Here is a 15,740-nt window from a genome sequence, read left to right on the forward strand (position 1 = left end):
AGATGTCATACACCCAGTAATTAGAGCCAAATTATGCTTGTAAAAAGCGTAGGTTAAAACAAAAATTATTTTTTCAGAAAAAACTTTGATTTGATGTGTTTAATCATGAACAAATAAATGAAATCCAAATCAATATAAAAATTATATTTACTATCTTAAGATTTTAGCTGTTTCATGATTATCTTCACTAGTTATAACTATTTTAGAAATTTCTCTTAAAAAATGACTATTCTAGAACTATTGTATCTCTTTTAACTACAAAAGAAATTCAATCGGGATTGCATAAGAATAGAACTAGTATAAATTTTATTGAAGGAAAATAGGCTTTAAACTTTATTTTTGCTTTTTTTTTATTTTCTAATATTTTTAGAAGATTTGAATTGGATGAGTTGAAGAAATTTCTCTCTTTTCCTCTATCAGTTTTAGGACACACCTACATCGTGCTATCTTGAGTGGCCAGCTAATGTTGCACACAAGAACCATTCTATGGCTCATCTGTGGGACACCCCAGTGACGTGGAAGGGCAAGGTGGTTGACCCTTAATATCCCAATTATCGCTACTAGTTTGCAGACTCCGGCATCTCAAGCATCAAATCCGGCCATGGGGGTTGGCCACAAGACTATCTTATGGTGATAGCCAACTCGTTAGTGATGTCCAACCAGGACCAGAGGTCAAGCATATAGCACAAGACGTACAGGTTGATGAGGTGAACGTGTCCCTCATGGGCGTCCACTTCACAAATTACTAAGCTCCTACATGGCAGCCATTGTAGCATCTCTCTCGGAGAGCATTTGCTCATTGTAGCATATCTCGAGTTCCCTCTACTGCTATACCAGGATCCGTGCTAACTCCCTCATTTATGTATATCTGGCTACCCACCTCCAAAATAAAAAAAGCCACCTTGCCTACCAAAAGAAATGGGCCATGGAGCATGATTCAATGGTTTTTATAACTCCCTACGACTGCTATGACGTCGCGCGCGATTTATTGCACCCATGATCACTTGCATGCATGGGATCCATGCATGCAGGTATCAACCAGGTGAATCGAGTCTCCTTCACCAACTTTCAACCCAGACCCTCTCGTTATCCATGAGGGGACTGCGTGGAGACAATGTTTACTTCGTTCTTTATTGCATCACACATAGGTGCTACGTACGTAAGGTAGGTAATGATATTATGACATGACACGTGTGGAGGACCACGAGGGCAATGGTGCATCTCACGTGGGTCGATGGAGAGGTGGGTCCAGGCCGTATCCCACTCCACGACGCGGTTTTCGTGGACCCAAGCGGGTCCCATTAGTACAGGTGTACAGACGTCCGTACCAGAGAGAGAGAGAGAGAGAGAGAGGTGAGATCCAATCAAATGGTTAGTTGTGGTCCGTTGGCTAGAGGGCTAGTGCAAGGCTAAGCATTGGTGAGCTGTTCTCATAATGGTGGTGGTGACCAGTTGGGTACGGACCAAGAGCTTAGGGTAGGATCATCTGGGACAGCTCAATTGGTCCCTGTTGGAGAAGATTACAACTCCATGGGCTGACATACATTGGAGCTTAATTGACCTACATAAATTAAGGTCCCCAACCATGTCAAATAAGAAATGCTAATGTATGTGGAAGTTGCACAGTAATAAAAATGGGCTAATCTTTTTATAAGAGAAAAGGGGGCTAATTCCATTGCCCAATGACTACTCAATGGAAGAAGGGTTGCTTTAATCATGGATGTCACGTCTATAATTCATTTAGATCCATGCATGCAAACCATGTAGAGATTTACGCCTTCATGGGGCTCAAAATTAGTGCTTCCATCTGGGTTCATAAAGTTTGCACAGAGACATTTGTTGTATGTTAATTCTTTTTTTCTTTTTTTCTTTTTTTTTTTAAGGAGGAGGTTGCGTTGGGGGGGGGGGGGGGGGGGGGGGGGGGGGATGCAGCACTAAACCAAGTAAAAAACTCAAGTAAAACCTGAAGGAGCATCCACACAAGGCCACGGTAGACTGCACAAAACCGACCAAAAGGAAAAATCATCCACAATTTTGACAGACACAAGATTCCAAAGTAGCGAAAAAACAATTCACATCTTAAGTTTAGCAGCCGAAGCATGATCCCTCCAAAATTTAAGATGGCCTGAAACCCTATTTGATGTATACTCATTTGCAAAAGTTATGACTAGCTACTAATTTGTATTAGAGAATATATAGTATTGCTACTTTGATTTTATATCAATAACTGGCATTTGAGTCCATGTGAACTTACCTGAAAAAAAATGAAACACATGCACATAAACAATATTTTGAGAGAACTTTTCTTTTACTTTTGTAATAGCTTACTAGTTCTCCTCCAAAAATTTTAAAGCAAAAAATGGTATAGTGCATAGACATTTTTTCTGGTAAAGCGCATGGTAGCCTGAATGTTGGAGGTGGAAAAGTATAAAGATTACATCTACCTTGGCACACTTTTGCCTTCATCTTCAAGTTTGATGATCAAAATCTCATGCCCTTCTATATGTTAATGCATACCTATGTTGCTAGGGTTAACAAGTAAAATAAGCTGCAGCCATATTAGCAATGTTATTAAAAACTCCTGCTAACATGCACCACATGCTATGAATGAAGGAAATACTGGTGTGTATGACAATATATTCAAGGTATGTTTTGCTCATAACCTAAATCAAAATTGGAGTCAGAATGAGCAATGGAAAGGATTAGAATGGAATCAAAATGGCTATATTTTTCAATATATTTGGTTCATGACTAAAATTAGAATTAGAATTGAAATGAGATTGGAATATATACTAGAAAAGAATCGAAATTAATTTTGAAGGATTTGAGTATTTCATTTTCTCTTGGATATAGAATGGAAATATGATTTCTCCAACCAAATGATTGGAATGAAAATCACTTATTTCATTAGTATTTTAAGGCTCCTTATAATTTTTTTAATCTAATAAAGAGGTGCACAGCTAAGGAGATGCACAACGGGAGGAGTAACCTCCCTCAAATAGCCGTGACCATAACCTCTAAACATGGGAGCAAATGGGATTTAAAGTCATATCTCTTGGTACAATCACTAGAGATACTTAATATATAGCTTAGTCAAATTGGTCACAAATCCATGACTCCTAACCAGGAAATGAATTTGGTGACATGTGAAATATACATATCATATTTTTTTCATAAGACAAAAATACACTTGTGAATTTCTTTGCTTCTGTACGTTGTACAGATTTTATGGTGATAAAATTTGGTGACTATCATGCTAATACACATAATCTCTTTATATATATATATATATATAATATATATATATATATATATATATATATATATATATATATATTTTTTTTCTTATCGTTTTCAGATTTTATGGTGATAAATTTGTGACTATCTGCTAATACACATTAATCTTTTTATATATATATATATATATATATATATATATATATATATATATATATATATATATATATATTATTAAAAACAAAATAAAAAGCAATATAATGTATTTCTTTAGTCTAGGACATATCCTAACTCGAATTTAGACCCTGAGATAGCTATTATTCAATGGATCCCCATCGATGGAAGTGTAGCATCTGACCTTATTTTTTATTTTATTTTTTGAGAAATGAAGTGAATATGAAAAATAAAAATTGCACGTACAGAGAAACTCCATGCATGCACTAGACAGTATGCGAGCACCTTAAAGTTACAAGAACAATAAATTGATTCTTTTCGCCCGTGCCCATCAATGATAATGTCTAAAGTAGAGATGTTTCTTCCAGTAATGATATTTTTCTTATTTGAATTTTAAGATATAAATTAATTTTTTTAATGCAAAGTTACACCACGTGCAATGAAGGCCCTTATCATTATGTTGAAAGTAAATTTTCTATGCTAGCTAGCTGTAGCATGAATACTAAAAAAATATCCACTGGCACCATCCATCCGCATCTTTCTTCCTCTATTTCTATATTTTGCTGTGTTACTAAAGTTTTAGTTGCCATAAATTTTGTTGTAGTGCATGGAGCCATTTGTGGATTTAAATATATATATATATATAACGTGGTACATGCACACTGAAACTTGAACTAAAACTTTACAAATGTAATAATAGAACCGAAAAATAGGACTTGAACCATAACAAATTGCACAATAATGAGAAACTATCAAGTCCAATACAAGTTCAAAATGATCCAAATATTATATATTATGGGTCGTATATGTGCAAACGTGTACATCTTATAATGAGTGCTTAGAAACTAGAATTGTCATCTTATCCAAATTTTGATTAAAAACATGATCAGATTTGCATCATAGCACTACACCAATTATCATTTGCTAGATGGAAACAATTTAGCTTATCACATATCGCAACCGCATTACATGGCGAAAGGGTACTGTCACATTATTTTAGAAAAAGAATCCACATGTATCTGAATAGTGTAGACTTCCTTTGAAATGAATGTACGGTATAGGGATACCATGAAATTATTGTAGAGGATTCCCATTCATCAATCCATCATATTTTCTAATCACATTAATATATGGCCACCTCAAATATCTCTTAGGTGGATAGCTGTTCCAAAGGACCAAAGGTAGAGGTAGGTATCATAATCTCACACATCAACAGCACAAATCATTAGATAGAAGCAGGTTTGCATATCTTATGGATTTGGGTTTTTGTTTGGATCTTAAACTGCATATTAGATTTGGGTTTGATTTTAAGAACCTTACCTGAATCCAACTTATTGCAAGCCTTATGATAGGTGTTAGTGAATATGTAACATAAAAGGTAAGGGTGGGATTTAATTAGACCTTTTTCAAATTGAATTTTATATTAGCCTATATCATCATAAACAACAAACAACCAAATATTCTCGAGGCCACAGGCCCACAAGCATGTGCCTTTGATATTATTCTATGAGATTTTGTGCTCATTGCATTATAAACAATTTGATACGTTGTGGGGTACGCAGTGCCATGGTTGTTTTGTAATGGGTTCGAGTATGTTCAAACATTACTGCAACAAATCATTGGTGGAGAGAATATTTATAGTTCTCATGATAACTCTACTTCTCATTTTTATAGAATAGGTTTCCTGTAGTGTTTTCCTAGTACAACTTAGTCTCTTCGCTACTAGTTAAAATTGAATAAGATACTTCCTAGTCAATATATTATTTCTTATACGATGATATCCCAATAGATAATTAACAGATCAGTTCCACAAAAATGTCAAAAAAAAAAGTAATCATAAAATATTATGGCATTAAATGATGGCAAAAAATTAATATATATGCAAAAGAAACAAAAATAAGATCAAGAGTTGAATTGGGGCTTGAGCAATTGTCATATCCCTGTGCTTAATAATGAAAAGTGCTAACACTGATTCTTAGATAGTGTGCCACCCCAAACTTTAAAAAATAATCTATAATAGTTACAATATGTATAATTCTCTATTTTTGTTCTCAATAAATAAAAAAAATATGATCAATACACAAGGTTCTCACCATTGCATGATCTAAGAGTATAATTAAGAAAAAATTAGATATATACACAATCTTATCGATTTGTACTGAGACATTGTTTCCATATTTTAAATCTGTGACCTTTAAGTCACAATATTAAGCAACATAATTGTTGCATCAAGGTTCATCCTCATAAAAAAAAATTAAAAAAAAAAAGAGAATTGAAAAATTATAGAAATTAAAAAAGTAGGACAAGTATATAAAATATTAAATAATTCAAAAAAAATGTAGGAGAGTTGAAAATTATAAAATATGGAAAAGTAGGATAAGTATATAAGATGCTAAATAATTCATGAAATTTAGCATGCTTATTAGTAAAACTTAAGCATGGCTAAATATTTGGTTCATAAATCATATAAAAATAATAAGACAACCAAAAAGATTTATCCAATCATTTTAACTCAATTTTATAAATATTTATTCACCATTATCTTTTCATTTTTGCTTTTAACCACAAGATGCATTAATATTAATTGATCAAACCCATCAAATACTTCTAGGAACTCAAGATGAAAAAAAAATTAGTCGTTAAGTAGAAATTAGATAAATCAATTATATATAAAATAATAAAAAAATAAAATTTAATTGTCGGAGGCTAACTCAAAAGAATCATCCATCGTATAAGATTAAGAAGAACAATTATTGAAAGATCTTGTAATAATTTACAGAAACATTCCATATGTGATTAAATGATCTTTCATTTTGAAAAGAATGTAACTAAACTCGACTAATTTTTGTAAAAAGAAAATTAACTATAATATTATATCAATAATAAAGAATGTTAGAGGTAGATAGGCATGAGCATCCAAAAGACACCACCCAATGGTGGGATGGGCAGTCATCATGGAAGTAATCATATGAAATAATTGGGTAAAATAAAGAGGTGGCAGTCAACTTAGTGGGCAGGTTGTCCTAAGCCATACTGTAATATCTATTGTTTATGCCTGCCAACACAACCCTAATCCATCCCACATAGAACTTAGCCTCCACTTCACCAACCGTACTAGGAGAAGGGAGAAAACTCATATAAATTAATCCATGAAAGAACCTTTCCATGTGGGGGGAACAAACCCCTTTTCCCATTCGTAGAACCTTAAATAGAAGTCCAAGGAGAAGCAGCCATTTATTAACCAATGGCAGAGAGCAGGACAAGAAATTATTATAGTCACGTAACCGATAGATATCCATGTTGAAGAATCGTGGTCCACCCCTAGCTCCAAACAGTAGTTCATTAATTTATGTCAACAACTGGTTGTGTTTTGCTGTCTTTTATTTATTTATTTATTTATTTTGTAACTATGTTGGCTATCTTTGTCGCATCTCAATTGCCAAGTTCCATACCACAAGATTTTGGTGGAGAGACCGTGCTTGTGTCAAGTCTTAATCGCATTCAAACATTGTTGATCTTATTGTCGTCAGTTTGGCAGCCAACACCAGGGCTAGTGGTCCAAAACACCCTAATGGATGTTAATTTGGTCCTACTCTCACATACCTCCCTTAATTCTTAAGCTTCAAGTTGATTTAAGAATATTAGCTAAAATGTGATGATAGTTTTAAGTGTTACCTAGTTTCCATGTTAAATTTGTATGATACTTTTATCCTACCAAAAGGTTAATTTAGGGTTGGGTGTCCATCACATTTATATAATGTTGGTCACATTGCCGTTCCAAGAATTAGTGGTCCAAAGCACCACAATCACTAACTACAAATTTGGTCCCTACTCTCATATATATACATTAAACTGACTTAATTCCAAATATCCAATATTTAAAAGTTTAAATTACAGTATTATGTTAATTACAACTGCTTGTTTTCAGCTTTGGCAAAATCCCATGCATGGGGGCAAAGACTGTGAAGGACCATGACTACCTAATTTATAATTTCTTCCTTGAAAGCTGCAATCTTCTATAAATATATCGATATGATAATGATGCGAAGGAATGGCATTTCGACGGTGGCATTTTGTCGAGAAGTTGAAGCAAAGTTTTAAGTTAATTTTCTGCTTTCATAGAAAAGCAAAGTTGTAGATTCTGATTTGTTCTACCGGTCGGTTGGCTAGTGAGATTTTATTGGCCAAAAGTACAGTACAAATTGGCTTCATTAGATTATAAAAGACAGCCAATGCACGTCCTTATGAAAAGTGCATGGGAGCCCAACGATGGTACTGAAAAAGAAAAAGAAAGTTCTGCTATCATGTGTTATAAGAAAATTGGTGTTTTATCTATACTAGAAGCCCATCAATCTTAGGAATTGTATCAATCTCCTCGTACTCTTTTTTTACATGATCAAACATCATAGCAGTACTCTACCAGAAAGTACTTAATTAACAAAAATCTCAAAGTTTCAAAAAAAAACAAAAAACAAAAAAAACAAAAATCTCAAAGTGAATTTTTTGTTATCTACAGCACCAAATTTTCCTTTTATGTTGCATATATTGACAAGCATCCAGTGTGAATTTTTTTTTCAGTCAAATGACAAGACTATGTCCATGTTGTTGCTTCATATATTGAAATCGTTTGCAGATGATATAAACAAAGTGTTTCCTTACTGCAAATTAGACCTCCATGCTATTTCTTTGGCTAGAGACCTCCATGCTCTTTCAACAATAGGGTTTTCTCGTCCAAGATAAAGCCCATTTTCTCCAACTCCAACAAGTTTGATAGGCACGAATTACACCATCATATGCATGCAGCTTTATCGATCAAAGTATGATTACTAAAGCTTAAGAACATTTTACCTGCAGCTTTTAGTCAAACAAGGAACCTAGAAGACCAGTATAGATTGAAGTGCAATGAAGTTGTGAGGTTAAAATTGAAACATATGGTGATGTGACTTTGGACTTTAAGATTATAGGGATTGAGTTCTTTATTTCTTTTTGACTGGAGATCTGAAGCTTTGTCACAAAGCTGAAAAGGACAGGAGGGAAAGGAGATTATCGGTATAATAAAAAGTGCTGAGGATTAGTTACACTCGAGAAGGAGAATAATCGTTAGATTAAGTGTCTAATCCTGCAATCATTGCTGTGATGCTAGGCTTCCAGAAGAGGCCAAAACTACTTAAAATATGTAGTTTGAATTGGGAGCACCTTTGGTGAGCATACCCAATGCTTTGGATTTTTATATAAGGGTAATCAAATACAAAGTAGTTCACCCCAAGGATTTGATAAGATCTGTCGATGTGCACCAATTATTCTCAGTTACTATGTTTCTTCCCATTAATTTGTCTAACCGGCCCTAATCTTCTTCACTTTGAATTGCTTTAATATCCAATCTGCAAATAACTTGACTAGTCTATTCAATATTGTTTAGGAAATATAATGATACATTTGCAGAAATTTTTCAGTCCACAATGGTCCATTGCTGGGACCCTTTACAACTTTTAGTAAACATTCTTTACTTTATCTTCTAGTCATCTCCACATTTTGTCGAAATATCTATCATTGAAATATAAAGAAAGCTCAATCATCTAACTGCATCTATCTAGAAGGCTGTTGGTTAATCTAATTACTCTTAATGACATCTAATTGTCTAAATATTCTGCCGAACCATAAGTTAGCTAAAGCCAATCCTAATAACATCCAACTCACCATATAGGTTCAATGAAACAAAACAAAATCCAAAACAAAGAAACCAACAATTTGGTAGTTATGGTTCAGTCTCTTTCACACCACAATCATCTTGTAGCTTGGATGTCCTCATCAATCCTTTGCTGTCTTCTAATGCATATGCTTCAACCAATTACACTATCCACACCTGTATGCAAATGAATAATTTCACTCTACAATTTACATGTTTGCCTGTTTCTGACGGTTTGGGTATATCTTTATCACACACAGCTGCTTGAACAATTGTCCAGCACGTAAACAACAAGTATTTTTTATATGTATTGTGAAAGCAAACACTTACCTTGAACCTAGATCCGAGAGTATAAATCCCTTTATCTTTGATCCAAGAGACCAGATTTATTATGCAGTGCTTTGACCATCTGGAGCCGTTTTAGATGAGATTAGGTAGAAAGATCCACCAAATCCAGGATTCGAACACAAACCTTTATTTTCAAAGATTATAATTTTCTTATCAGCGTTCCTTTTCGATGTGTGAGATGCCAAAATGAAGCTCTGAACAAGTTTCACAATGGCACTTCTACCTCCAAGGGGGTCCATATGTGTATTGGTCGGGCTTTGTCATAATGTTTGAGCATTGAAAAGAGCCTCTACAAAATACGAAGTACTTTTTTAGAAAATACTTTGATTATCATATCTCTAAATCTCGAAAAAATTAAGCAAAGCGACTGCAAATAAAGTTAATGTAGAAGTTGATATCTAAATATATAAGATTTTTGCTTTTCATGATTGAGATAATAAAAATTTAATATAAAATTAGTGAGAAAAATGGAAACCTAGAATTCTATTTTTAGCAATTTTCTTGTTGTCTGTTGGTTTTTTTGATAAGTTCTAGTTGAACGGCTTAAAAGAATTCTCCTCCTCGATCAGATCAATCTCTTTAGGTATATCTTAAATTTCATGAAAGTTTAAACCTATCAATCACACTTCATAGACAACCTATCTACATGTGCATATTTTATTTTATAGATTTATTGTAAGCCATCTTAAAATAATATTATGCAGATGCTAGAAATTTGCTCAACTTACGTATGTATTAGATTTCGATAAACTATACCATATACAAAACCTAATGAATATCTTGGTGTTTGATGTTTAGAGAGGCACATAAATTAAAATATATATATATATATTATACTAGTAAAATAATAATGATTACGATGTAAATTCTTAAACAAAGCAACTAATCTTGCACACATTAGGGTTATAGATTAATCTAATACAATATTCCCACTCGAGATTCTTTACTCATCATTTTTGTACCCTTCTTTTAGTAGACAAAACGTGTGTATCCCTCTATCTTAGAGAACCTTCGTAGATCTCTTCTTTTTGCTTTCTCCGGACTTTATTATAATATTAATTTAATTTAGAAGAGAGAAATTCCTCTTCTAACGACCATCTCCTTCCTCTCCAACCACATGCTCTTCTTTCTCAATTAAAAATATAAATAGAATAAAAATATATAATTATTTACATACCATTTTTGTTTCACCCATTGGCATTTAGTCCAAAATTTAGTGTTTAATATCCAAAAAAGTAAAACACATTAATTTCCCAAGAAATACATGCTTTTCCCCCTAAATTTGATATTTTTCTTTTTTTTTTATTATTTTACACAACTAAACCCTGGGCGATGGCGCGGTTGGTCCCCAGATCGGTGGTCTCGTACACCGGGAGCTCGTCCCTGTACCGTCCGATCGCCGTCAAATTCTCCAACTCGAACAGATCCGAGCTCGAATCGCTCATCGCGTCCTCCTCCTCCTCCTCCTTCTCCAACCCACGGAGCAATTCCTCCACCCTTCTCGCCACCACCACCGGCGGCGGCGGCGGCGCCAGATCGTCGTCGTCGAGGCACTTATGCCCACACGGCCGGCAGTCCTCGCCGACGATCACGCTCACGGGGCAGAATCGCACCGACCTCTTGCCACCCTCCACCGCCACCGCTGGCATCCGCCGTCCCCTCGACGACGGCGTCTTGCTCAGGCACGACCGCGAGTACGACGACGCCGACGAGCACGCAGACTCGGCCTTCGGCGGCGGCGGAGGCGCAGCGATCTTGGACTTCTTGGGGTTTCCGGCGGAGGCGAAAAGCGAGTTGAGGAAGCTCGCCAGCCGCGCCCCCGGAGAAGCCGGGCCGGTGGCACGGCCCTTCCTCAGATCCCGGAGTCGGCTCCGGATCGACCCGGCCTTCTTCTTCTCCGACGGGATCACCGGATCGGAGCGGATCCGGTCCGATCGAACCGGTCTGACCCCGGTCGAGTAGTAGGACTCGGCGTCGGAGGAGGAGAAGCCGCCGTAGCTGGAGGAATCCGAGGAGCTGGAGGTGGGGGTGACGAGACCGTGTTTGTAGTCCACCAAGCCGCGTCGGATCAGCGCCCTCTCGCTAACTGCAGCGGCGGTCCGCTTGAGCTCGTCCGCGCTCTCCTTCTTTCTAGCGGCGGCGGCGGAGGAGGAGGAGAAGGAAAAGGAGAGATCGGGTGCTCCGCTTTTGCGGTGATTCCGCGTTGGTCCTCCGCCGCCGCCGTCGGATTCGTCGATGGAGCGGTAGATGGCGTCGAGGAGGGAGGAGGAGAAGGAAGGGTTGTTGCGGCCGCGCCACGACGGCGGTCTCTCCCACCGTTCCATTCTTTTCTCTGTGATAGTAGACAAAGCCAAAGAGAGGAGAGAAAATGGAGACAGGTAAAAGAGAAACAGAGCTTAAGATTTCTTCTCTTTTTTTTTTTTCCCGCTCCTCCCTTGTTGATTTCTTCTTCTCTTTTCTTTTACACTGTTTATTTCCTCCTTTCCTCTGATGCAGATAGTAGTAGTAGATTTCTCTATTCTTCTTTGGTGGCAGGAAAAGAGGAGAGAGAGGAGGGGGGTGGGGAGGGGAGAAGAATGGGAGAAGGGACGAGAAAGTGGGGGGTTTAAAGCTTTAAGCAATTGAGAGGGAGAGAGTGCGCGGATTGCTTTGTAGGGGTGTTGGATGACGTGGCAGCCGCTTTGTTACTGGATATGGGACCCGCGTTCTTGTTATTCTTAGGGTACGTTTGATGGACGGCTAGTGATGATCCCGCGCTACTCCGCTACGCGGTCGCTGTCGCCGAGGTGTCTGCCGTCGCAGCTGGTGAGTATTACTATGGCTGCTTATTTTGGTTTGGTTGGATACTTGGATTGGATTAATAGCTGCAGACCGGTCGGCTCGAACCGGGTTCTTTTCTTAGATGTTACATGGCATGGATTCATGGATGTTTTCTCTAAATTTAGGAGATGAGCCTAAAAGTATATGGGTGAACATACTTTTTGTCGGTAATTGACTTGTTTTATCATTGAACCGGGTTCGGTTTTTGCACGGTCAGACAACTTGATTCGGTCACCTACTGGTGATCATAACAGCATAGAGGGTTTTATTGAATTAATAATAAATTACCATGGGGGTTCATGGGAGGAAAAAAAATTAATAAAGGAATGAAGTACAATAGATGGACGGAATTATTTCTTATGGACCTAGGGCAAGGGATATGGTTGTCACTTATTATTTTGTTTTACCAAAAAAGGAGAAGTTCTTGGTGATCGGATGCTAACTTGCCAACCGGGCACGCTTGAGGAGCAAGGTGAGTGCACCGAGTATTCCTTTTCCGGCTGTTGGCAGCACTTTCTAACAATACTCGCCGTCGTTTTCAAGCAACAGATGCTGTCTTAAGCCCTGTAGGCGAGGCTTCAAGTCAATATTTACATGACAGGGACTCGATTTCAAAGGGGGAAATGGGCTAGGGTCAGGTTCTACATACTAGCTTAGTGTCCATATATTACTGACAGTAAATCAGCATGGGATGATTCAACATAACACCTTAATACCTCTAACATATCCTAAGAGCATAACTTAAAATAAAAACAGAGCTATAGTCTGATGGTTGCAGTCTGATAGAATGTTTCATTGTAAGTTTATGTATTTACTAGGAGCTATAAGTATTTTATAACTAGGATGTGAGAAAATCAGGCCAAAATATGAATATTTTTTAGTATTTTAGACTGAGTAACTTGAATTGGTGGTGCTTCTACTATTATTGTCGGAAAACAAAAAACAAAAAAAAAAAAAAAGCATGAATGCAACTCTACAGAGTCAGGATTATATGATAATGCAGGGATGACTAATCAATTTACGTAATTGAGAGTTGAAACATGTGCATGGGATGTTTGGAGGTGACAATATGTAAATGGGCTGGGCCAAGCTTTATCTTTTGCAAACCTTGTAAAAGAGATGGCTGATAATTTAAGTCAAACAATATCACCCCAGCCTACGGGCCAAGCCACCTGACATACATGAGGCATGATGGATAAAATTTTAAATTGTGAATATATTTGCATACAGGGACCAGTTCTTTTGGACAAAAAATAGAGTGTTCTACTCTCTTTTTTTACCCTTACTTTTTTTATAACAAAGGCAAAGCCTAATAAGTAGTTTCATTAATAATGTAAGTAAACAGTACATCACTCCTATCAACCTTTATAAGATCAACCAACGATGGCAAATTTGAGTGAACTGTAACTAAGGCCATGTTATCAGTAGGCCGATTGACTTCCCTATAAATGCATAAAGGCAAAACATCAAAGAAAAATATGTCCACCATGAAAATAGGATTGTTATTAGTCTCTGCAATTTCATAGTCTCTAAGCATGCTTGTTTTTATCAATTTTAAGTCATCTTCAACCTAGAGATGAGCTGGTATGCTCGTTGAAAACTTTTCCTATTATGAAAATAATTGTTATTAGTTGTTATAACAAAAAAAAAATTGGATACTTATCGCCGAAGAAAACCATCACAGCAGTAAAATTATTTAAATAATAATATTTCAAAAGCTCAAGTTGATAGAGAATATGTCAACAATGTTTATCCTGATCAATATAGAGACTACAGAGAGTACGAGATGATAGTTGGATTAATTATATAAACTAGTATTTTCTACATTTTTGCTCATGCCTATCAAGCAAAATTTTGTTTTCCTATCTTTCTTTTTTTTTTGGGGGTGGGGGTGCATAAGGTTTCTGGGGTGTTTCTTTGTGCCTCTTTAAATAAAAAGGGTAAAAAAATACAGAGTTCTAGAGTCCAATGCGATGGAGATGGTGTTTGGAGGGGTTTTCATGGAAGAAAAAAAATGCAGAATTCAGTTTCATGGTGCATTCTCATAAAACTCAATCTCTCGTATACTTGGCTATAGTAGCCAATAGAAGCAAAAGCTTGGGTTATATTTGGTTGTAAAAGAAGTTAACCTAGAATACATAAGTTAGTTTGCTCCTAACTTGCTTTACACTAGAATAAACTACTCCTCCAGACATAATAAAATAATTTGTTCCATACTAGGTTATAAAGTAGTGTTGCTATAAGACTTTGAGCTGATGCGGATGGGGTCAGTTTTTTACCGACTTAGTTCGGTGGTGGTCTAACGGGTTTCCTTAGAAATTTGAAAAGAATCCATATGATCGGAGATTTTTTTATGGAGACCATTCGATATTTAAGTTAGTTGGAGCTTGAAACAATAGAAGAAAGAGAATAAAAAAGAATATATATACTTGTTCTTTTGAAACAGAACTTACTTGAGAGTCTCATTTACCCCCTTTATATAGAGGGGGTTGATCGTGCACTATCTCTAAATTTTGTATCAGAAGTGAAAATTTAGTGCTTATGATCACGGGGATCACGGATTATTGGTCACAGCATTAGCTACGTGATTTTAGTTCATGTGCCTAGATTAAAGGAAACTGTCCGATATTCCGAGGGTTTTATCAAATTAATCTTTCCTTCTTTAGTGGCCGATGGCTCGAAGTTTATTTTTTATCATCGGTATGATCCAGACCCTAGATTGATATGTGTCTAAGCTTAGGGTTGGATTATAGCCGATGTTGGGGAATCATTTTGGTGGAATAGTTGAGTTGTCCAAGCTTCCTTCCGACGCCCAAAGACCTCCGATGTTGATGTGGTTTTTTTATGAATCGTTAATGCTAGATCCGGCATGAGTGTTTGGTCATAACCCAAGATAGGAGAGGTTGAGTTCAAATAGTTAATTCTTCCGATAATACTTGTCCTCCACTTTCGATCCCCAAGTAACTTCACTGCTTCGAGCAAAGGAAGCAGGCTGACTTCGAGACTCGATCTTGCTCCCAGTATGATCTCCAAGTCGGAGCATTTAATTCACATCGTTCAGTAGGGAGATTTTTTGAGTTTCATTAATGTGCTGCTTCGCAAATCCTGCTGTAATAATGAAGCATGGGTGACCCAAAGCACTAAGACATAATGATTTAAAACAGCAATCTGGTAGTTATTTTTGGGCCCATCGTGGCTAGCCACTTGTCGATCATCAATAGGCCCAAGTTGCCCCTCTTGGATCTACCTACATGGCATGATCAAGGGTAGATGGGCAAAAAGTCATGCAATCTGACATCTTTGATGTCTGTCATGTGGTAAAATCTGATATGCTGGTGCTCTGATCAAGCCATTTATGGGTAGTTAAATAGATCCTTCTACCTCTTTTTTTTGTATTTTCTCAATTGAATTCCTACTACATTTTGTGCTGCAACTGTTGGAAGAAAGCCCATCACTCCAGCACCACTGTCTCCTC

At 36.7% G+C, this 15,740-nt stretch overlaps 1 protein-coding gene across 1 annotated transcript; it reads right to left on the reverse strand.

Annotated features, from left to right (window-relative positions):
- Positions 1 to 10,624: 10,624 nt before the first annotated feature.
- Positions 10,625 to 12,422, reverse strand: LOC105041808 (protein BIG GRAIN 1). Its single transcript, XM_010918837.4, has one exon. The coding sequence runs from the start codon at positions 11,767 to 11,769 to the stop codon at positions 10,756 to 10,758; it is 1,014 nt and encodes a 337-aa protein (XP_010917139.2). The 5' UTR covers positions 11,770 to 12,422; the 3' UTR covers positions 10,625 to 10,755.
- Positions 12,423 to 15,740: the final 3,318 nt, after the last annotated feature.

The sequence above is a fragment of the Elaeis guineensis genome, chromosome 3 (genome assembly GCF_000442705.2).
Source record: "Elaeis guineensis isolate ETL-2024a chromosome 3, EG11, whole genome shotgun sequence".
Lineage (NCBI taxonomy): Eukaryota > Viridiplantae > Streptophyta > Magnoliopsida > Arecales > Arecaceae > Elaeis > Elaeis guineensis.

What these genes read in the sequence shown, in the direction of transcription:
- LOC105041808 (XM_010918837.4), bottom strand. Translation starts at nt 11,769, where the DNA reads ATGGAACGGTGGGAGAGACCGCCGTCGTGGCGCGGCCGCAACAACCCT.